The 24,238-nt window shown below is 51.6% G+C and overlaps 1 protein-coding gene across 1 annotated transcript in view; it reads right to left on the minus strand.

Annotated features, from left to right (window-relative positions):
• Positions 1–21,250, minus strand: part of LOC123357738 (butyrophilin subfamily 2 member A1-like) — a 43,228-nt gene extending 21,978 nt beyond the window's left edge. Inside the window, exons 1-13 of the mRNA XM_045000759.1 lie at positions 21,004–21,250; positions 17,976–18,257; positions 15,761–15,868; positions 12,811–12,843; positions 12,479–12,511; positions 12,342–12,374; positions 11,041–11,061; positions 10,231–10,263; positions 10,097–10,129; positions 7,914–7,934; positions 7,115–7,147; positions 6,981–7,013; positions 4,798–4,818 (exon numbers count right to left, since the gene is read on the minus strand). Of these exons, the coding sequence (XP_044856694.1) occupies positions 4,798–4,818; positions 6,981–7,013; positions 7,115–7,147; positions 7,914–7,934; positions 10,097–10,129; positions 10,231–10,263; positions 11,041–11,061; positions 12,342–12,374; positions 12,479–12,511; positions 12,811–12,843; positions 15,761–15,868; positions 17,976–18,257; positions 21,004–21,250 (931 nt within the window). The remainder of the gene's footprint in view (positions 1–4,797; positions 4,819–6,980; positions 7,014–7,114; positions 7,148–7,913; positions 7,935–10,096; positions 10,130–10,230; positions 10,264–11,040; positions 11,062–12,341; positions 12,375–12,478; positions 12,512–12,810; positions 12,844–15,760; positions 15,869–17,975; positions 18,258–21,003) is intronic.
• Between the last annotated feature and the right edge of the window lie 2,988 nt (positions 21,251–24,238).

A 24,238-nucleotide genomic window follows, 5' to 3' on the forward strand; every position in this document is an offset into this window, starting at 1 on the left:
AGTACCCAAAAATGGGGGAAATCAAGATCCTGAGACTGACAGTCCCCAGGGCCAATGGGAAGGGGGCGGTGTGACAGATCAGCCTGATTGATAGGGCAGGCAGGCCAATGAAGGAGTCAGAAGCCGAGGGTCCCATCCTCCATGTGAACTGGAGCTGCCTGGGCTAGAGTTGGGGCCAAGCTCAGGAGAGAGCAGGAGCCCAAGTACAGCAGGGGAGCAGAGACGCGCTGACCAGAGCCAGAGGGGCCGGAAAAGCAGCCCCGGGAGCTGCATTGGAGCAGCGCTGAAGCAGGGTGGAGCTGGAGCTGGAGCTGAGGCAGGGTGGAGCTGGAGCTGCAGCTGAGGCAGGGTGGAGCTGGAGCAGTCCGGAGCCGGTGCAGTGAGCAGCTGGGGAGAGCGAGGGGGACCCTGGGCCATGGGCCCAGCGCAGGGAGACACCCCCAGCCAAGAGGCCTTGCAGGGTGGGGGTGATGCTGGGAAGAAGGGTCCTGCCACCTGGGGGTGGGCAGGGTGGCCGCCGCCAGAGCATGTGTTAACTGCAGCATCCCTGCAGCACAGCCAGGGCCTGGGCAGGAGGCCTGGGACGTGTGAGGGACAGACTGAACTGCCCTTGCAATCCAGAGATGCTGGTTGCGGTGTCCCCGCGCCACAGAGCAGGGTGATGGGTTTTCCTTTCACCTTTCCCATTTTTTCCATATTCATTTATTATTAGTTGCTGTTTAATAAATTGTATTTGCTTGAACTGTACGGAAGCGTCCAGAGCAGAGAGAGCACCCCGGAGTGGGGACACTCTAGCTCCTGTTCTATGTGACTACGACAAGGTTGGGGGTCGTGCCCCCCAGGGATCCTGGGCCCAGCCTTGTCGGAGTTACGAGGACTTTGCCACCCAGGAGAGTGGAAGGGGAGCCCTCGAGGTCAGGCAGGGCTCTGGGTAAGGAAGTGGAAGCGAGGGCTCAGATCCTTTCGCTAGCCAGTTCCACCGGGGTCGTGTATAAGCCAGGAAAGTTCTCCATAATAGCGGGACCCTTCCCCCGCTTACATAAGCCTGGCTATTCCCACTGCCAGCATGATACTGGGGACTCAGTGAGTAGGGCAGTTACAATGCTGAGTAAACGGCTGTCTCTTCTCCCTTTTGGCTGAGTGAAGGAAGGTCCCACACCGAACTCCCTGGCATTTCTGTCTGTGATAGAATAACTTCTAGCTAAGTCGGCCCTGCTGCAATCAGTGCAACAGTGCTGATTTGGTGGGTCTGGTGATGACCTGCGAAATCGATGGCAGAGTGCTCTCCCGTCTATACTCCACCTCCGTGAGAGGCAGAAGGTAAGTCAGCGGGGAGAGTATCTCCCGTCGACATAGCCCGGTGTAGACACCGCTGTAAGTTAACTGAAGTTACAATAACTTATGTAACTGAAGTACCGTAACTTAGGTCGACTTACCGCTGCTCAGTACTAAAGGTGTAACTCCACACAAAATGGTCAGGGGGAGAGAGGATTATAGTTGATAGGGATTTTAAGGGGTCCCGCTTGCCCCAAGCTGAGTTAGCTGAGCATAAGTAATTGCAGGCCATTATAGGCCAGCTTGACATTAAGGCATAGGAAAATTTGTAATAGCTTGTATGGCATAATCAAAAGGCCAACAGGAGAAAGAGGAACCAACGCCTACTGGTAATTGTGTAACAAGGCCTTAGTATAACAGCATATTAGCAATGGAAAATTAATCAAGCAAAAGAGTCTTGTACAATATAACCGCACGTAGGTGGGCACACATATAGTTAGGAAAGAGCTTACTGTACAACTCTATTGGAAACAGTTATATTAAGCTACTTATTAACTAATAAGGTAACGCTAGAAGAGGGACGTGGCGAAAGCAGGAGCATCCAGGGACAAAAACAGGAAAACCCCTAGATGATGAGGGGCTCTGATTGGCTTACTGATAAGAATTATACCAAATAAGACTGATAAGATTTGTAATGTGTGATTACGCATTGCGGTTTTCACCTTTATAAGCTTGAAGCAATTTAGCCAACGAAAGGCAGCTACCCGCCCTTTGCATGGGGCCATGCTGACCTTCCCTATATGCATATTTGTATTCTAATAAAGGGGCCTCAAGGCCGTGTCTGACCCAAAAATCAACGGTGTGGTTAATTTTTCCACAACATAGTGATTCCCATTTAATAGTTAATTAAGTTTAACAACTTCAGCAAAAGGGATAGGGGGAGCCCCATGTCAGAATATCCCATTGCCTAGTGGCTAAGGCACTCATCCGAGAGGTGGCAGATCCATGTCCAAATCCCTTCTCATCAGGCAAAGGGGGGACTTGACCTAAAGTCTCCCACAACCCTGGTGGGTCACCGAACTGTTGGGTTAAAGATTATAAGGGAGGTTCTCCTCCACTCCCACCACTACCATATCAGGCCCCATAGGTGAGAGAGACACTCCTCCACCCATCTTCCCCTGCTTTGCGGATCATGCTGAGATTCAGGTGGGAGGTAGGTGCTCAGATGCCTAGACTGAGACAGCAGCATGCATGCCCAGAGACAGAAACTTAGACAACAGGAGAACTTTTAGAGCTCAGGTTTATGCCCTGAGTGAGTTTAGATGCCTACAGGATTAGGCGTCAGCCAAGTGGGATTTTGTGGATCACAGACACTGACCTTTCTGTTTCTCCAGTTCAGATTGCAGACTCTCTAGGGGAAAAAAGGGGGAGATGTGAGATTTTACCCTGCCGTGTTTATGATGATGACCCCCCCACACACCCGCAGCTAATGTAACTGGCCCAGACACTCACCTTTCTCACGCTCCATTTCAGATAGCAGAATCTCTAGAGGGATACAAGGGCACAGGTGATATATAAGTTCAAAGGCCAGGAGGGACCATTGTTATCATCTACTCTGACCTCCTGCATAACACAGGCCAGAGAACGTCCCCAAAATAATTCCTACGGGCGCTCTTACAGAAAAAACATCCAGTCTTGATTTATAAACTGCCAATTATGGAGAATCCACCCCAAACAACCCTTGGTAAATCGTTCCAGTACTTAGTTAATACAGGTGAGATTTTGCCCTGCTCGAAATGACCCTACTCTCACGTAATGTAGTGGGTCCAGACACTTACCCTTGAAAGGTCAGCGAGGCCAGTCCCTTGCCTTCATTAGCAGGACCAATTTTTGCCCCAGATCCCTAAGTGGCCCCCTCTAGGATTCAGCTCCCAACCCTGGGTTTAGCAGGCCAATGCTCAAACCACTTCAGCAAAGAGGATAGGGGGAGCCCCATGTCAGAATATCCCATTGCCTAGTGGCTAAGGCACTTATCTGAGAGGTGGCAGATCCATGTCCAAATCCCTTCACATCAGGCAGAGGGGGGACTTGACCCAAAGTCTCCCACAACCCTGGTGGGTCCCCTAACTGTTTGGTTAAAGATTATAAGGGAGGTCCTCCTCTACTCCCACCACTACCATATCAGGCCCCATAGGTGAGAGAGACACTCCTCCACCCATCTTCCCCTGCTTTGCGGATCATGCTGAGATTCAGGTGGGAGGTAGGTGCTCAGATGCCTAGACTGAGACAGCAGCATGCATGCCCAGAGACAGAAACTTAGACAACAGGAGAACTTTTAGAGCTCAGGTTTATGCCCTGAGTGAGTTTAGATGCCTACAGGATTAGGCGTCAGCCAAGTGGGATTTTGTGGATCACAGACACTGACCTTTCTGTTTCTCCAGTTCAGATTGCAGACTCTCTAGGGGAAAAAAGGGGGAGATGTGAGATTTTACCCTGCCGTGTTTATGATGGTGACCCACACACCCGCAGCTAATGTAACTGGCCCAGACACTCACCTTTCTCACGCTCCATTTCAGATAGCAGAATCTCTAGAGGGATACAAGGGCACAGGTGATACATAAGTTCAAAGGTCAGGAGGGACCATTGTTATCATCTACCCTGACCTCCTGCATAACACAGGCCAGAGAACGTCCCCAAAATAATTCCTACGGGCGCTCTTACAGAAAAAACATCCTCCAGCGTATCAACCACTCCTCCCAGTTTAGTGTCATCTGCAAACTTGCTAAGGGTGCAGTCCACACCATCCTCCAGATCGTTAATGAAGATATTGAACAAAACCGGCCCCAGCACCGACCCTTGGGGCACTCCACTTGATACCGGCTGCCAACCAGTCTTGATTTATAAACTGCCAATTATGGAGAATCCACCCCAAACAATCCTTGGTAAATTGTTCCAGTACTTAGTTAATACAGGTGAGATTTTGCCCTGCTCTGTTTGAGATGACCCTACTCTCAGGTAATGTATTAGGTCCAGTCACTTACCATTGAAAGGTCATTGAGGCCAGTCCCTTGCCTTCATTAGCAGGACCAATTTTTGCCCCAGATCCCTAAGTGGCCCCCTCAAGGATTCAGCTCACAACCCTGGGTTTAGCAGGCCAATGCTCAAACCACTGAGCCATCCCTCCCCTAATAATAAGCAATGCTCTGAGGGGAGGAGGAGAGGAGAGCGCAAGGTGGAAGTTTCGCCTAGGGTGCAAAATATCCTTGCACCGGCCCGGAGCATGGGCATAGCGCTGGCTACACGGACAGCAGAGTGAACCCAAACCTGCTCCTCCCCTGGCTGTGTGGGCGTCATAAATCCCCGGTGAGGTCTGGGAGTGGGGCTTGGGGCAGAGCTGCTCTGCACGCAGCACAAACTAAACTGACTTTCTGCTCACAGCGAGAGCTCTGAGTAGCTCCACTGGAGGGCTATAAAACGTGACGCAAAGTCTGAGATTCCCCCCAAAGAAGAAAGGGACCGTACCTTTCTCTGCAAGGTGGGCCTCTGAAAGTAAATAACAAGGAAGATGTATTACACGGCAGAACATTTCACTTCAATTATTGCAAACTCATAGGAATAATTTTTCTACTGGTAGAAAGTGGAAAGCACACAGGGGTGCTCTGTGTAAGGGGACTGCTGGACCCTTACTGAAACTTAACGGGGGGTTTTGGTTGGCCCTCTCCCAGTACCCAAAAATGGGGGAAATCAAGATCCTGAGACTGACAGTCCCCAGGGCCAATGGGAAGGGGCCGGTGTGACAGATCAGCCTGATTGATAGGGCAGGCAGGCCAATGAAGGAGTCAGAAGCCGAGGGTCCCATCCTCCTTGTGAACTGGAGCTGCTTGGGCTAGAGTTGGGGCCAAGCTCAGGAGAGAGCAGGAGCCCAAGTACAGCAGGGGAGCAGAGCCAGAGGGGCCGGAAAAGCAGCCCCGGGAGCTGCATTGGAGCAGCGCTGAAGCAGGGTGGAGCTGGAGCTGCAGCTGAAGCAGGGTGGAGCTGGAGCTGGAGCTGAGGCAGGGTGGAGCTGGAGCAGTCCGGAGCCGGTGCAGTGAGCAGCTGGGGAGAGCGAGGGGAACCCTGGGCCATGGGCCCAGCGCAGGGAGACACCCCCAGCCAAGAGGCCTTGCAGGGTGGGGGTGATGCTGGGAAGAAGGGTCCTGCCACCTGGGGGTGGGCAGGGTGGCCACCACCAGAGCATGTGTTGACCCGCAGCATCCCTGCATCACAGCCAGGGCCTGGGCAGGAGGCCTGGGACGTGTGAGGGACAGACTGAACTGCCCTTGCAATCCAGAGATGCTGGTTGCGGTGTCCCCGCGCCACAGAGCAGGGTGATGGGTTTTCCTTTCACCTTTCCCATTTTTTCCATATTCATTTATTATTAGTTGCTGTTTAATACATTGTATTTGCTTGAACTGTACGGAAGCGTCCAGAGCAGAGAGAGCACCCCGGAGTGGGGACACTCTAGCTCCTCTTCTATGTGACTACGACAAGGTTGGGGGTCGTGCCCCCCAGGGATCCTGGGCCCAGCCTTGTCGGAGTTACAAGGACACTGCCACCCAGGAGAGTGGAAGGGGAGCCCTCGAGGACAGGCAGGGCTCTGGGTAAGGAAGTGGAAGCGAGGACTCAGATCCTTTCGCTAGCCAGTTCCACCGGGGTCGTGTATAAGCCAGGAAAGTTCTCCATAATAGCGGGACCCTTCCCCCGCTTACATAAGCCTGGCTATTCCCACTGCCAGCATGATACTGGGGACTCAGTGAGTCGGGCAGTTACAATGCTGAGTAAACGGCTGTCTCTTCTCCCTTTTGGCTGAGAGAAGGAAGGTCCCACACCGAACTCCCTGGCATTTCTGTCTGTGATAGAATAACTTCCAGCTAAGTCGGCCCTGCTGCAATCAGTGCAGCAGTGCTGATTTGGTGGGTCTGGTGATGACCTGCGAAATCGATGGCAGAGTGCTCTCCCGTCTATACTCCAGAGGCAGAACGTAAGTCAGTGGGGAGAGTATCTCCCATCGACGTAGCCCGGTGTAGACACCGCTGTAAGTTTACTGAAGTTACGTCAACTTCAGTTACAATAACTTACGTAACTGAAGTACCGTAACTTAGGTCGACTTACCGCTGCTCAGTACTAAAGGTGTAACTCCACACAAAATGGTCAGGGGGAGAGAGGATTATAGTGATTCCCATTTAATAGTTAATTAAGTTTAACAACTTCAACAAAAGAGATAGCGGGAGCCCCATGTCAGAATATTCCATTGCCTAGTGGCTAAGACACTCATCCGAGAGGTGGCAGATCCATGTCCAAATCCCTTCTCATGAGGCAGAGGGGGGACTTGACCCAAAGTCTCCCACAGCCCTGGTGGGTCCCTGAACTGTTTGGTTAAAGATTATAAGGGAGGTCCTCCTCTACTCCCACCACTACCATATCAGGCCCCATAGGTGAGAGAGACACTCCTCCACCCATCTTCCCCCGCTTTGCGGATCATGCTGAGATTCAGGTGGGAGGTAGGTGCTCAGATGCCTAGACTGAGACAGCAGCATGCATGCCCAGAGACAGAAACTTAGACAACAGGAGAACTTTTAGAGCTCAGGTTTATGCCCTGAGTGAGTTTAGATGCCTACAGGATTAGGCGTCAGCCAAGTGGGGTTTTATGGATCACAGACACTGACCTTTCTGTTTCTCCAGTTCAGATTGTAGTCTCTCTAGGGGGAAAAAGGGGGAGATGTGAGATTTCACTCTGCCGTGTTTATGATGGTGACCCCCCCACTAACCCGCAGCTAATGTAACTGGCCCAGACACTCACCTTTCTCATGCTCCATTTCAGATATCAGAATCTCTAGAGGGATAAAAGGGCAGAGGTGATATTTAAGTTCAAAGGCCAGGAGGGACCATTGTTATCATCTACTCTGACCTCCTGCATAACACAGGCCAGAGAACGTCCCCAAAATAATTCCTACGGGTGCTCTTACAGAAAAAACATCCAGTCTTGATTTATAAACTGCCAATTATGGAGAATCCACCCCAAACAACCCTTGGTAAATCATTCCAGTACTTAGTTAATACAGGTGAGATTTTGCCCTGCTCTGTTTGAGATGACCCTACTCTCAGGTAATGTAGTGGCCCTTGAAAGGTCATTGAGGCCAGTCCCTTGCCTTCATTAGCAGGACCAATTTTTGCCCCAGATCCCTAAGTGGCCCCCTCAAGGATTCAGCTCACAACCCTGGGTTTAGCAGGCCAATGCTCAAACCACTGAGCCATCCCTCCCCTAATAATAAGCAATGCTCTGAGGGGAGGAGAAGAGGGGAGCGCAAGGTGGAAGTTTCGCCTAGGGTGCAAAATATCCTTGCACCGGCCCTGAGCATGGGCATAGTGCTGGCTACACGGACAGCAGAGTGAACCCAAACCTGCTCCTCCCCTGGCTGTGTGGGCGTCATAGATCGCCTGCGAAGTCCATGAGTGGGGCTTGGGGCAGAGCTGCTCTGCACGCAGGACAAACTAAACTGACTTTCTGCTCACAGCGAGAGCTCTGAGTAGCTCCACTGGAGGGCTATAAAAAGTGTCGCAAAGTCTGAGATTCCCCCCAACGAAGAAAGGGACCGTACCTTTCTCTGCAAGGTGGGCCTCTGAAAGTAAATAACAAGGAAGATGTATTACACGGCAGAACATTTCACTTCAATTATTGCAAACTCATAGGAATAATTTTTCTACTGGTAGAAAGTGGAAAGCACACAGGGGTGCTCTGTGTAAGGGGACTGCTGGACCCTTACTGAAACTTAACGGGGGGTTTTGGTTGGCCCTCTCCCAGTACCCAAAAATGGGGGAAATCAAGATCCTGAGACTGACAGTCCCCAGGGCCAATGGGAAGGGGCCGGTGTGACAGATCAGCCTGATTGATAGGGCAGGCAGGCCAATGAAGGAGTCAGAAGCCGAGGGTCCCATCCTCCTTGTGAACTGGAGCTGCCTGGGCTAGAGTTGGGGCCAAGCTCAGGAGACAGCAGGAGCCCAAGTACAGCAGGGGAGCAGAGCCAGAGGGGCTGGAAAAGCAGCCCCGGGAGCTGCATTGGAGCAGCGCTGAAGCAGGGTGGAGCTGGAGCTGCAGCTGAAGCAGGGTGGAGCTGGAGCTGCAGCTGAGGCAGGGTGGAGCTGGAGCAGTCCGGAGCCGGTGCAGTGAGCAGCTGGGGAGAGCGAGGGGGACCCTGGGCCATGGGCCCAGCGCAGGGAGACACCCCCAGCCAAGAGGCCTTGCAGGGTGGGGGTGATGCTGGGAAGAAGGGTCCTGCCACCTGGGGGTGGGCAGGGTGGCCACCGCCAGAGCATGTGTTGACCCGCAGCATCCCTGCAGCACAGCCAGGGCCTGGGCAGGAGGCCTGGGACGTGTGAGGGACAGACTGAACTGCCCTTGCAATCCAGAGATGCTGGTTGCGGTGTCCCCGTGCCACAGAGCAGGGTGATGGGTTTTCCTTTCACCTTTCCCATTTTTTCCATATTCATTTATTATTAGTTGCTGTTTAATAAATTGTATTTGCTTGAACTGTACGGAAGCGTCCAGAGCAGAGAGAGCACCCCGGAGTGGGGACACTCTAGCTCCTCTTCTATGTGACTACGACAAGGTTGGGGGTCTTGCCCCCCAGGGATCCTGGGCCCAGCCTTGTCGGAGTTACGAGGACACTGCCACCCAGGAGAGTGGAAGGGGAGCCCTCGAGGACAGGCAGGGCTCTGGGTAAGGAAGTGGAAGCGAGGGCTCAGATCCTTTCGCTAGCCAGTTCCACCGGGGTCGTGTATAAGCCAGGAAAGTTCTCCATAATAGCGGGACCCTTCCCCCGCTTACATAAGCCTGGCTATTCCCACTGCCAGCATGATACTGGGGACTCAGTGAGTCGGGCAGTTACAATGCTGAGTAAACGGCTGTCTCTTCTCCCTTTTGGCTGAGAGAAGGAAGGTCCCACACCGAACTCCCTGGCATTTCTGTCTGTGATAGAATAACTTCCAGCTAAGTCGGCCCTGCTGCAATCAGTGCAGCAGTGCTGATTTGGTGGGTCTGGTGATGACCTGCGAAATCGATGGCAGAGTGCTCTCCCGTCTATACTCCAGAGGCAGAACGTAAGTCAGTGGGGAGAGTATCTCCCATCGACGTAGCCCGGTGTAGACACCGCTGTAAATTTACTGAAGTTACGTCAACTTCAGTTACAATAACTTATGTAACTGAAGTACCGTAACTTAGGTCGACTTACCGCTGCTCAGTACTAAAGGTGTAACTCCACACAAAATGGTCAGGGGGAGAGACTATTATAGTGATTCCCATTTAATAGTTAATTAAGTTTAACAACTTCAACAAAAGAGATAGCGGGAGCCCCATGTCAGAATATCCCATTGCCTAGTGGCTAAGTCACTCATCCGAGAAGTGGCAGATCCATGTCCAAATCCCTTCTCATGAGGCAGAGGGGGGACTTGACCCAAAGTCTCCCACAGCCCTGGTGGGTCCCTGAACTGTTTGGTTAAAGATTATAAGGGAGGTCCTCCTCTACTCTTACCACTACCATATCAGGCCCCATAGGTGAGAGAGACACTCCTCCACCCATCTTCCCCTGCTTTGCGGATCATGCTGAGATTCAGGTGGGAGGTAGGTGCTCAGATGCCTAGACTGAGACAGCAGCATGCATGCCCAGAGACAGAAACTTAGACAACAGGAGAACTTTTAGAGCTCAGGTTTATGCCCTGAGTGAGTTTAGATGCCTACAGGATTAGGCGTCAGCCAAGTGGGGTTTTATGGATCACAGACACTGACCTTTCTGTTTCTCCAGTTCAGATTGTAGTCTCTCTAGGGGGAAAAAGGGGGAGATGTGAGATTTCACCCTGCCATGTTTATGATGGTGACCCCCCCACTAACCCGCAGCTAATGTAACTGGCCCAGACACTCACCTTTCTCATGCTCCATTTCAGATATCAGAATCTCTAGAGGGATAAAAGGGCAGAGGTGATATTTAAGTTCAAAGGCCAGGAGGGACCATTGTTATCATCTACTCTGACCTCCTGCATAACACAGGCCAGAGAACGTCCCCAAAATAATTCCTACGGGTGCTCTTACAGAAAAAACATCCAGTCTTGATTTATAAACTGCCAATTATGGAGAATCCACCCCAAACAACCCTTGGTAAATCATTCCAGTACTTAGTTAATACAGGTGAGATTTTGCCCTGTTCTTTGAGATGACCCTACTCTCAGATAATGTAGTGGGTCCAGACACTTACCCTTGAAAGGTCATTGAGGCCAGTCCCTTGCCTTCATTAGCAGGACCAATTTTTGCCTCAGATCCCTAAGTAGCCCCCTCAAGGGTTGAGCTCCCAACCCTGGGTTTAGCAAGCTAATGCTCAAACCACTGAGCTATCCCTCCCCTAATAATAAGCACTGCTCTGAGGGGAGGAGAAGAGGGGAGCGCAAGGTGGAAGTTTCGCCTAGGGTGCAAAATATCCTTGCACTGGCCCTGAGCATGGGCATAGTGCTGGCTACACGGACAGCAGAGTGAACCCAAACCTGCTCCTCCCCTGGCTGTGTGGGCGTCATAGATCCCCTGCGAGGTCCATGAGTGGGGCTTGGGGCAGAGCTGCTCTGCACGCAGCACAAACTAAACTGACTTTCTGCTCACAGCGAGAGCTCTGAGTAGCTCCACTGGAGGGCTATAAAACGTGTCGCAAAGTCTGAGATTCCCCCCAACGAAGAAAGGGACCGTACCTTTCTCTGCAAGGTGGGCCTCTGAAAGTAAATAACAAGGAAGATGTATTACATGGCAGAACATTTCACTTCAATTATTGCAAACTCATAGGAATAATTTTTCTACTGGTAGAAAGTGGAAAGCACACAGGGGTGCTCTGTGTAAGGGGACTGCTGGACCCTTACTGAAACTTAACGGGGGGTTTTGGTTGGCCCTCTCCCAGTACCCAAAAATGGGGGAAATCAAGATCCTGAGACTGACAGTCCCCAGGGCCAATGGGAAGGGGCTGGTGTGACAGATCAGCCTGATTGATAGGGCAGGCATGCCAATGAAGGAGTCAGAAGCCGAGGGTCCCATCCTCCTTGTGAACTGGAGCTGCCTGGGCTAGAGTTGGGGCCAAGCTCACGAGAGAGCAGGAGCCCAAGTATAGCAGGGGAGCAGAGACGCGCTGACCAGAGCCGGATGGGCTGGAAAAGCAGCCCCGGGAGCTGCAATGGAGCAGCGCTGAAGCAGGGTGGAGCTGGAGCTGGAGCTGAGGCAGGGTGGAGCTGGAGCTGCAGCTGAGGCAGGGTGGAGCTGGAGCAGTCCGGAGCCGGTGCAGTGAGCAGCTGGGGAGAGCGAGGGGGACCCTGGGCCATGGGCCCAGCGCAGGGAGACACCCCCAGCCAAGAGGCCTTGCAGGGTGGGGGTGATGCTGGGAAGAAGGGTCCTGCCACCTGGGGGTGGGCAGGGTGGCCGCCGCCAGAGCATGTGTTAACTGCAGCATCCCTGCAGCACAGCCAGGGCCTGGGCAGGAGGCCTGGGACGTGTGAGGGACAGACTGAACTGCCCTTGCAATCCAGAGATGCTGGTTGCGGTGTCCCCGCGCCACAGAGCAGGGTGATGGGTTTTCCTTTCACCTTTCCCATTTTTTCCATATTCATTTATTATTAGTTGCTGTTTAATAAATTGTATTTGCTTTAACTCATCAGGCAGTGGGGGGACTTGACCCAAAGTCTCCCACAACCCTGGTGGGTCCCCGAACTGTTGGGTTAAAGATTATAAGGGAGGTCCTCCTCTACTCCCACCACTACCATATCAGGCCCCATAGGTGAGAGAGACACTCCTCCACCCATCTTCCCCTGCTTTGCGGATCATGCTGAGATTCAGGTGGGAGGTAGGTGCTCAGATGCCTAGACTGAGACAGCAGCATGCATGCCCAGAGACAGAAACTTAGACAACAGGAGAACTTTTAGAGCTCAGGTTTATGCCCTGAGTGAGTTTAGATGCCTACAGGATTAGGCGTCAGCCAAGTGGGGTTTTGTGGATCACAGACACTGACCTTTCTGTTTCGCCAGTTCAGATTGCAGACTCTCTAGGGGGAGAAAAGGGGGAGATGTGAGATTTCACCCTGCCGTATTTATGATGGTGACACTCCCCCCCTCGCCCCCAGCTAATGTAACTGGCCCAGACACTCACCATTCTCATGCTCCATTTCAGTTAGCAGAATCCCTAGAGGGATAAAAGGGCAGAGGTGATATTTAAGTTCTAAGGCCAGAAGGGACCATTGTTATCATCTACTCTGACCTCCTGCATAACACAGGCCAGAGAACGTCCCCAAAATAATTCCTACGGCCGCTCTTACAGAAAAAAACATCCAGTCTTGATTTATAAACTGCCAGTTATGGAGAATCCATCCCAAACAACCCTTGGTAAATCATTCCAGTACTTAGTTAATACAGGTGAGATTTCACCCTGCTCTGTCTGAGATGACCCTACTCTCAGGTAATGTAGTGGGTCCAGACACTTACCCTTCCGATTCTTCATATGAGTTTGCAGGGTCTCTAGGGGTAGGAGGGAAAAAAAGAGGTGAGATTTCCCCTTGTTGTGTTTATGGTGCAGTTCCTGCTATTCATGTAATTTATGCAAGAGAGGCAGGCAGTCAAACAGGACCCACAGACAGATCTGTCTTGATGTTCCTTCACTCAGCATCCCTCCTGCCCGGGCCCCACTGACTAGCATGTCTAGGGATTGCTCTGCGTGTCTCCCCGAGGGGCCATCCTCACTGCCCAGACCCCGTCACACTCCTGTCAGATCTGGCTGCTGTGGGAGTGGGGTAGAGAAGGTCTCTGCTCCCCTCTATGCCCATCCCCTGAACGGCCACAGCTCCCCCCACCTCCTGACTGTGGGGCCGGGGACAGGAAGTGAGCAATGGTAATGGGGCTAGATAAGGGATGGGATCTGGTTGGCTCCATCCAAGCCCAGCTCCTGGCCTTGTGGCTGGCGCCTGCCCCCTGGCCCTAGTGATACCTGGGAAACAGCTCCCTGTAGGGCTGGGGCAGATGGTGGGTGCCCTAGCTCAGAAAGGGGTGGATCCAGCCCTCGGATCCAAACACAGCTGGAAATGAGAGAAACGTGTCAGGTGAGACATTTCCCTGTTAGCAGCTTCCCCCCTCCTCCATCTCTATTGGGTGAGGCATTCAGAGAGGACCAGTGTTATTACTGGAGGCTCCTCGACTAAGCCCCACCCTTCAGCTCAGACCACCACAAGAATTCTTGCAAAGCTGCAGAAACACTCCAGGAACTAGAGAGACAGCCTGGAATTCTGTTCTCTAACCCTAAGGCAATTATATGTCTACAGCTCCCTGGAGAGAAAAAAATCAGCTTGTTACATGCTGTGTTCCAGTCATTTACCAGACTAGCAGGGTGGGATGAATGAGAAGAGATGCTGAGAACAGAAAAAAAAATTACCAGGTAAGAAATTTCTCATTCTGCTGCACAGCTTCTCTCCTCATTCATCACTAATGGGAAGTACAGAATCGCAGAAGGTGGGGCTGAGGGAGTATAAAACACAAATGTAATATTATTGCAGTAGAATAATTGCCAGAAATGGAATCTCTCCCCCCACCCCCCAGCAAAGGCTGTTTCATTTAAGGAATTATGTGGGAACCAGTACAGTAACACCTTCCTATCAAAGGCAGGGGCGGCTCCAGGCCCCAGCATGCCAAGCGCGTGCTCGGGGTGGCACGCCACAGGGGGGTGCTCTGCCGGTCGCCGGGAGGGCGGCAGGCGGCTCCGGTGGACCTCCCGCAGGCATCCCTGCAGAGGGTCCGCTGGTCCCGCGGCTTCGGTGGAGCATTCGCAGTCATGCCTGCGGGAGATCCACCGGAGCCGCGGGACCAGCGGACCCTCCGCAGGCACGTCTGCAGGAGGTCCACCAGAGCCACGGGACCGGCGACCGGCAGAACGCCCCCCACAGCGTGCCGCCGTGATTGGGGCGGTGAAATTACGAGAGCCACCCCTGATCAAAGGATGCTTCTGCAGAAGAACAGAAACCTGTTTTGCAAATCTTCCTCAGATGATGCTTAGTCACTTCTTGTAATACATCTAGGGACCTTGTCGAGGGAGCCTTGATTCCTTCTGCGAATGGCTTCCCAGATGCCAAAAGGTGCAAACTTTTAAACATCTTGCTGCAGGAACTTTGAGGCTGCCAGGCCCTGGGATTTTGGATGGCATGCAATGAACTATGACTAATGGCTAAAATGAAGTGACGGGGAAACTGTTTCCAAGGAACAATGGGAGAAAAACTTCGCCTGGGCAGAAAGAGTTTTCGTCACGAAAACAGGAGTGTGGCTCTTGTACGGCTGGAGGCACTAACTCCAAAAGCTGCCTGTCTGAGGTAATGGCAGCTAGAAAAGCTAGCCCCAGGCTTGTCTCATCTGGCCAGTATGAGGAATCCTAACACCTGATGATACTCAGCTGGGGAGTCCAATATGCCTGCCTACACATCCCCATTAAGGCTGTTACCCACTTCTCTGTGGTGCTAGGACCCCTATAATCACCCTGGAAGAACACTAGTGTAGCTGAGATTACTAGAACATCGTGGTCTTTCGTATTTGTAATGTGGCAGCATCCCGAGATGAGGCCCCATTGTACTGGGCGCATCACAAAGAAACAGAACATGCCGCAGAGAGCATTCTCTTCCCCCCCGCCCCCATTTCTGAAATGTGACACAATGAGATCAGTGAGTGAAATTCCCTAGTTGAGTTCTGTCTGGAGAATCCCTGCAGATGTGCACTTCTCCTCCGATGCCCATGCTGTTACCTGTAGGTCATCCAAGTCCATCTGAAGATGGACTTCCTGCTTCAAGGTGCAATGGAGATTCCTTGAATGTCTATCAAGTCCAAAGGACCTTCTGAGCCAATGGAGGACTAGGAGAAAGACTTCAGCTTTTTCTTTACCCTACTGCCATTGCCTACAAGAGAATCTTTGCTCTCTGGTTATTCTGGAGTTCTTGCACCTTCCTTTTGAAGCAGCTGATGCTTGCCACAGTCAGAGACAGGACCCTGGCTTGGATAGACCCCTGGTCTGATTCCATATGGTCATGCCATTGTTTCTGGCCAGACACCACTGACAGAGCTAATGACGTGAACTAAATGCATGTGTACGCTGAGACTTTGGCCATGTGGAATCAGACCAGAGTGGCTTCAGCATGCTGCTTGTACTTACCTTTCCGCTAGGGCCATACAAAGGTGTTCCAGGAACGCTGCCTAATTTTGCATTGGACCCAGTGTGTGGTTCCATGTCATCAGAAAGAAGTACTGGAGACACATTTTCAGAAATCCCACTTGGGATGACACTGATGCATGCACCAGCAATTCTCGCAGCTGGAGATAATTGGCTGTGGATGACGACTGCCCAGGAATGGCTGATGCAAATCTTTCCCCTAGCGCACTGCATTCTCCCTTCTTGTTCCTTTACCTTTTGCTCTGCGTTGTGTCCAGATGCAGCAGATGGCCAGGACAATGACAAGAGCCAGGATCACTGCCAGAGCCACCACCCAGGGAGAGACCCGTGGAAAAAAGAGATCTGCAGGAGAAATATTGATTTAGGAACAAACACATGTAGAATGAAGACAGGACATTGAGAAAATGGTGACACTGTGACTGGTTAAAAGAATCTCACAGGGAAATACAACGTGAAATGTGGCTTCTTTGAGTTTTATTATTAAGCCAATGAAATTCCGAGTGCTAATCTGGTTACCAAACATGGTTAATTAATAAGAATGGGGATATTAGTGGTAGGCACGGGGCATGGCAGAGCTCCACTACACCCATCTGCCACTGGTGTAACTTAGAGCAGCCCCTAGGCTTCTCTACTGGATGTCAGGGCTGCAACCAGTGCAGACTGGCCCTCGAGATCAGAATGCTGTAACCAGTTACTGATGCTCCACATTCTCCTGTGCTCAGGGAAGCTCAACCACACAGGGATTTTAATAACAACAAAGCCTGAGTCTGAGGGCAGGTTTACATTGCAGTGTAGACATACAGCGTGTTCCTTGCTCACTGGGGGCAGGGGTTTCCTACAGAATCTAGAATCACTAGGGGGTGATTAATAGAATATTCCGCAACAGTGGCTATGCAAATTCCCCAGTCCTTGAAGCTTGACCTTCTGGGGAATAGGAGGAGGGACGGGTTTTACCTGTTTCCAGGAAGTTGGGGGGACAAAGTGAGACTTTTGGAATAAAAGGCAGTTAAACCAGACTCAAAGGTCAGGGCTTTCTTCCTGGGTGAGCAAAAGGACAGCACCTTCTTTACACTGGTGCTGGAGCCTGAGCAGACCTGCTGGGGGAATCACAGTGAGGTGCAGAGGGGACTGTAAATCAAAGCCCCCAGGCTGGAAGGAGAGAGAGGCAGGTATCTGCCTACGAGAGATGACAGCTGGGAGCTGGAAACCTTAACTGGATGCCCTCAAGGAAGACCAGGAAGGGAGTCAAAGGTGACTCTGTGAAACTGATGCACTGGGCATGCCATAGGGAAACGTTACAGCCCTTTGAGATGGAAGATGAATAGTGCTTTACAAATGCAAAATTATTATTACAGTGACAAAATATTGGTTCTATAATAATAGTTATTAGCTAGGAAATAGTACAAAAAGCCTGAACTGTTTTTCTAAAATGTTAAGCTGGATTTAGGTAACATTTTGTATGTACACGTTATAGGCTTGATTGTTTATGCCTAGCAAATCTCCCTATCAATTTCATTGTACAATGAATGCAGGATCAGGCTCATGAAATGAGCCAAAAACCGCTGTATGTGCACAGGGGAGGTCCGGGTCATGCTGCCTGTGGAGTTCTGCATTTCCTGACTTTTGTGCAATTCAATACAAATTACAGTTTGAGCCCTCAGTTCTAACTCTTTAAGGCAATGGGAGTTTTGCCAGGGTTTGAACTGCAGTAGGGGATCCATAGTGCAGCCATTCCACCGTTGTGATCTTTTCAGGTGCAGTCTAAGCAGCAATGCTGAGATCCTGACCGGGGCCCTTTTTCACTGTTCAGGAAAAATGACTTCAGTGGCTAGATTTTGTCAAAAATGCTCAACACCCAGCAACTCCCATTGGGAACACAGGAGAATTCCCTCTGCTGCCCGACTGAGAAGAAAGGAGATTGCTGGTTGCTCAGCTTTTCTGGCTAAACACCCTCAGCTACTATTGAAGTCAAGTGTTTGTCTACACTAGAGTTTTTTACCTGGAGTAAACTGTCAGTTAACCCGAGGTAGCTTTTACATGAATAGGAATAGGAGGAGGGACGGGTTTTACCTGTTTCCAGGAAGTTGGGGGGACAAAGTGAGACTTTTGGAATAAAAGGCAGTTAAACCAGACTCAAAGGTCAGGGCTTTCTTCCTGGGTGAGCAAATGGACAGCACCTTCTTTACACTGGTGCTGGAGCCTGAGCAGACCTGCTGGGGGAATCACAGTGAGGTGCAGAGGGGACTGTAAATCAAAGCCCCCAGGCTGGAAGGAGAGAGAGGCAGGTATCTCCTGGATAGCCCACAAACATTATATAGAACTATTTTGAGTCACCAGATATATCCAAAGAGAGTTGAGGATGCTCAAGACCTCACTACTAGGAGACACTCTAGTAAGTGCTCCCCACTAACATCTGCAGTGTCTCAGTCTGACCATGTGCGGCACTGACCTGCTATGTAAATTGCTGACTCTCTCTCCTGGTTGACACGCGGGTTCCTAACACAGCAGGACACTTTCTGGTTGGATTCTTCTGTTATAACAATGGCAATCTCTGTTTGAAACAGGCCACCGGCTGCTTGGGATATGTTTTCAGAGGCTGATGGTAAGAACTGCCCCTGAAGATCTCTCCACTGAGCCTCGGGCTGTGGGTACCATCTGGATGAACGACACACCACCTTGATCCCTCCGTCCTGATGTCCCTCCACAGAGATGTCAGGGCCAGAGCCCAAACCTAGAGGGGAATGCAATGAACTGATGTTAATTCTACAATATTGTGTTATGAGCCAAATGTTTCATGACAGTATCTTCAAGAACACCCCTTTGGGAAGGGGGGGAGGCATGGATTCTCGTAAACTAGGAATTTCTGGGACACCTGGAAGATGTGAACAGCACTGACCGAAGTAAGGAGGAGATGATGTAGGATGGGGTGGCCAACCTGTGGCTCCGGAGCCCCGTGTGGCTCTTCAGAAGTTAATATGCGGCTCCTTATATAGGCACCGACACCGGGGCTGGAGCTCCAGGCGCCAACTTTCCAATGTGCCGGGGGTGCTCACTACTCAATCGCTGGCTCTGCCACAGGCCCTGCCACCACTCCACCCCTCCCTTGAGCCTGCCATGCCCTCGCTCCTCCCCCTCCCTCCCAGAACCTCCTGCACGCCATGAAACAGCTGATCGGGAGGTGCGAGGAGGGAGGGGAGGTGCTGATTAGTGTGGCTTCCCATGGGTGGGAGGCGCTGGGAGCAGGGGGTGGGAGCTGATGGGGGGCTGCTGAAGTATTACTGTGATTCTTTGGCAATGTACATTGGTAAATTCTGGCTCTTCTCAGGCTCAGGTTGGGCACCCCATATGTATGGTATTGTTCTATCCACTCTCAAGGCCTGATCCAGAGCGTAAAGCCTCACATTAACAATGTGGGCTTTGGATTAGGCCTAGAAGAGCTCTGTAGTGTCAGACTAGATTGGTTATAGAGACCATTTCTTTTTGTTTTAATATGATCGATGCTCTGCATTCTCAATCCATCTTGTGTTAATGAGTATTTGAGTCTCAGGGCGAGTCTACTCACAGGCTGGCACCAGCAAAACGAAACCAACTTCAACTCACATCTTTGGTTCTTTCAGTGAAAGTCAGTGTGTAACGCTCTTATTTTCTGTCTCATTTTTATTTCATTTAAATCAGTTGTGAAATGGGACACTGTTAATCTGAAACGACACACATGTAGACTTGCACTGAAATCACAAAGGTGTGGATTCAAATTGATGGGCTGAGTTTGTGAATGCTGTTGGAGAAAAACTCATTTCTCACTCTCTGGTTGGGTGCAGCAAAGTCAGAAACTTTTTTTCTCGAGCAATTGCATAGAGGGAGAGAGTGCGCTAGGACACAGGGTTTCCCCCTCCTAGGCAGGTCTCTCCACAGGTAAACAATTCCAGCATTTATACCAGCTGCATTTTGTTTATACATAGGTCATCCTGATAACTTATTTTTCTTACTTATTTTGACTCTAATCCACATTCTATCTTATTTACACAAGGTCGCAACAACTTCTCACACACTTCCTTCCCACTCGCCTCACACAATCCTCGCTTCTACAAATCTCGCATTATTAGGGTTACAGTTAGTCTGACTCTTGCTAACAGAGACTGTCTTGCATTAAGATCCCCTACAAATCCCTGTCAGTTCTTGCTCTACTTCCACAATGCCTTACACTCAACTCAGTGGCATCTCTCTGGTTTTCTGTCTGTGTTTGTAATGTGACACCTTTTGAACCTAGTCAATTCCAAAAGTGCAGGGATTGTTCTAGGTCTCACTGGGCACTTGATTTAGGGGAAAACTGGAAAACCAAATGGGGGACAAATTAAGCCTCTGCCAAATGATTAGCCCAACCACGACTTCAAGCCCCTTTGCAAGTGTCCAGAGATCAAACAATTGTTTGGTCGCATCATTAGCAACTTCCAGCATAACTAGTGTGTCACACACTTTGTATCTTGTGTAGGCTGAGTGCATTGCACGCATGAGGGGCTCCTTGCATACCTCCATACCCCCACAAGTCACTGTCCCATCCCCCTCTATTTCAGGGACACCCTGCAACTCCCCCCAATCTCCCCCATACCAGGGGTTCTGTGTGCACAGCCCCATTCCCACTTCCCCCAATGCTGTCCCTTTCCCCCATGCCAGTGGCTCTGTTTACTGTCCAATTTCCATGTCTTCCACACTGGGGTCCCCATCCTTCCCATCATGCCATGGTTTCTGGGTGTCTCTTCTCCCCCATAGATTGGAAGGGTAGGGTGGATGGCTGGTGCCCTCTCTCCCCAGACTGGAGCAGGTGTTGAGGAGGCAGGACTTTGGGAAGGAGGAAGGAAGGAATGACCTCTCCACCCCCTCTGGCTGTCCCCACTGGCTGAGTATCCATCCCATGGAGGGAGAACAATTATCTCTCTTCTATCACTGGAGGTGTCAACATGATAAACTCTATTGGCAGGATGAGTAGGGCTGTTATGCTTCAAGGTGTTAATGGTGCCATCAACAGGTAGCAGCTCCATATGTCCTCATTTCCCCCATTTTTGTTTTCTGATTGTCCCCAAGATCAACAGGATTCTGGCCTTTGATACTGAGAAAATTCCCTAAAATGTTGGAATTGATCAGAGGTGGCATTCAGAAGTTACTGTGTTACAGACAGACCGACAGACAGAGAAACCCTATGTTCTGGAGTGTAAAGCCTGCACAAGCTCAGTCAATTTTTATTATGATAACCTTCACTTGCAAAGCAAAGTTTAGAAGCAGCCTCAGAGTACAGAGCATTCCAGCAAGCCCTTCAATGTGTCCTGAGAGCAGACACTGACTCTACTGGGAAAATTACGGGAAGCCAAAAAAGAATTCAGAGCATTGGCCGGCAGAGAAACCACAAGCACCGTCTCCCAAGAGCTCTCACTCAATTTATTATCCTTTCGGAAGTAAAAACAGCAGTGAAACAAGTTACTAACCTTCCACCTGCAGGAGCACTGAGGCGTCTTGAAAAAAGGTAAGTGATTGAAATAAACAAACGTACAGGCCCTCGTCAGAAGGTCGGATATCACGTATTCTCAGGGAAACACTTCCATTGGTGATGTCATCTTTCAGCAGCTCTGTCCTTCCTTGATAGTCCAACATTTGATTTTCAAAGCGATCCTGCCCATTTTGGTACAGGTGCACAACAGCAGAGTCCTGGGATCGGACCCATCTCACCTCCATGCTCTGAGCGCTCATCCTGGGGGAGAGGTGGCAGGGCAGGACGGCCTCCCCACCGACAGATGCTGTGATTGGACGATCAGGTCCAGTCACTGTGAACTGTGCTGTGAAATGTGTCAGGGATAAAAAGTCAATTAAATCAAAGAGGAGCTGAGTGGTGTGTTAATTAAGCAGTAAGACCCACAGTAAGAGAAAGCATTGTGTATTAGAATGCATGACATGGTCCCACGCAGTGCCCTACACACGTGTACGAGGGCAGAGCTCGTATGTGAATTTTATGCATTACTTGTCTGACTATGGCTCAACACTTCTCATGGACACCCTGGGGATAATGGTATGGGGGGCCTGATTCTCTGATACACCAAGGCCTTTTCATGCTGCTGCAGCGCAGGAACCGTCCCAGCTGCTGTAGAGATGGTGTAAGCGCTTGCAAAGTGTAAAGATATGAAAACAGATCATCACCACACAGGTGGTCACTTTAAAGGTAAACTTAGAGATAATGGAAAGAGAGGATGCGGCAGATAGGAAAGTGCAGGAGGCGGAGAACTGGTCATTGTGGAACTGCACAGACTGGGGGGTCTCTGTGTACAGACTCAACATCGACCTGTAGTGGTGCTCCCTGTGTTCTGTGTATTCGAAGCTGCCAGAAACCAGCCAGAGCAATAGGCTGGATGAGTATCTAGGCCTGAGAAGACTGAGTAGAGGCAGCAACAGTGGTGAGCTGGAGCCGGTTCGCAAGAACCGGTTGCTAAATTTAGAAGCCGGCGTAGAACCAGTTCTTAAAGGGGCGGGCGGGTGGCCAAACTCTGGTCTGCAGGCCACATCCGGCCTGTCTGGGCCGCTTGAGCTCCCAGCTAGGGAGGCTGAGGCTCGCCTGGCCCCTCCCCCGCACAGAGCCACGGGAGCCCTGGGGAAGCGGCGAGGGGGGGCTCCAGCAGCTATTTAAAGGACCGAGGCGGTAGAGGCAGCTGGAGCCCTGGCCCTTTAAATAACCCCTGGAGCCCCCTGCTACCCCAGGGCTCGGGGGCTATCTAAAGGGCCCGGGGCTCCCCTGCTTCGACCACCCCGGCCCTGTAAACAGCCGCAGGAGCCCTGGGGAAGCGGTGGGACTCCAGCGGCTATTTAAAGGGCCGGGGCGGTAGAAGTAGTGGGAGCCCCCAGAGCCCCGCAGCCCTACCCCAGGGCTCCAGCAGTGGGGCTCTGGTGGCAATTTAAAGGGCCTGGAGCTCCAGCCCCTGCTGGGAGCCCCAAGCCCTTTAAATTGCCCCCTGGGGAAGCCGAGCCACCCTGGTGCGGTGCACCCGCTCTCGCCGGCACGCCGTACTGGTGCACACTGGCTTGCTTTCACCTCTGGGTAAGGGGGTGGGGCTGCAAGCTCCAGCGGCTGTGCGGCATCCATACACAGCAGCATGGTAAGGGGGCCGGCCGGGGCTGGGAGGAGGGGTTGGATAAGGGATAGGGAGCGGTTGGAGGGTGGAGGTTATGGGGGGGTCAGGGGATGTGGAACAGGGGAGTTGGGTAGGTGTGGGAGCCCCGGGGGTCTGTCAGGGTGGTGGTGGCTGAGGTTGAGGCAGTCAGGGGGCAGGGAGTGGGGCGAGTTGGGTAGGGGGTGGGGTCCTGGGGGGCAGTTAGGGTGGGGGGGGTCTCGGGAGGAGGTGGTCAGGGGACAAGGAGGGGTGGTTGATGCGTTGCGGGTTCTGAGGGGGGCAGTCGGGGGCAAGACGTGGGTTGGGGTCAGAGGGGTGGGTGGCAGGTGGAGACAGGCACGTGGGGCTTGCACTCACCACGTGGTTCCCTACCAGATCTTCGGCAGCACTTCGGCGGCGGGTCCTTCACTCGCTGCGGTTGAAGGACCTGCTGCCGAAAACCCAGAGCGAGTGAAGACCCCTCTGCCACCGAACCACCGAGGACCCGGTAGGGAACTGCTTCTTAGGATTTTGGGAACTCATCACTGGGTAGCAACCATGGTTATTAGGGACCCAGCTGTGCCCTGCCGTGTCTCCATTTGTGTAAAGAGCAGGAGACACCAGGCGGGATGAGCAGACGGGGTTTGCAAGACAAGGCAGTGATGCAAGATGGATGTTAATAGCCAGCAATAGACCAGCAGCAAACCCAGCCAGGAGGCCGGAGCTCCTACCTGACACCAGCCTCTGCACCTGTAGAGCGAGGCAGAAAGCGACGTAGCCGGGCAGAGCGGAGCTCACTGTGGAGCCGGGGGAGAAGGAGGGAACCTTCCCCATCATCATAGCTGGGTCTGGGGAACAGGAGAAATAACAAACCAGATGGCGGGTGAGTGTGATGCAGTGACAGTGCCACGAAGCTGCAGGGAGGAGGTAACAGGCCTCACTGCTGCCTAACATACACCCAAAGGGAAGGGATTTTCCCTACAGTCCTCGTCTGCCCCGGCTCTGAGCTAAAACCCCCGAGCTGCTGTCTGGTCTGTTTAGATTGTACGAAGCTCTCCAGGGCAGAGATGGTCTCTCACTATTGGTGTGTCCAGGGCCCAGTACAATGGGGCCCCCATCTTGGTTTGGGCATTTAGGTGTTACCGTAATCCCAGTGAATGAATAAATAAGAAGGGAGGTATTAAGGGAAACAAGCCAGTACAGGCAAAGCTCTTGATCTTAGGCCACTTATTGCTTTGGGGAAAGCACCCAAAGAGGATGGATCTAGAGGGGGGATTTGATAGCTGCTTTCAAGTACCTGAAAGGGGGTTCCAAAGAGGATGGATCTAGACTGTTCTCAGTGGTAGAAGATGGCAGAACAAGGAGTAATGGTCTTAAGTTGCAGAGGGAGAGGTTTAGGTTGGACATTAGGAAAAACTTTTTCACTAGTAGGGTGGTGAAGAACTGGAATGGGTTACCTAGGGAGGTGGTGGAATCTCCTTCCTTGGAGGTTTTTAAGGTCAGGCTTGACAAAGCCCTGGCTGGGATGATTTAGTTGGGGATTGGTCCTGCTTTGAGCAGGGGGTTGGACTAGATGACCTCCTGA

This window comes from Mauremys mutica, unplaced genomic scaffold (genome assembly GCF_020497125.1).
Source record: "Mauremys mutica isolate MM-2020 ecotype Southern unplaced genomic scaffold, ASM2049712v1 001007F_np12_obj, whole genome shotgun sequence".
NCBI lineage: Eukaryota > Metazoa > Chordata > Testudines > Geoemydidae > Mauremys > Mauremys mutica.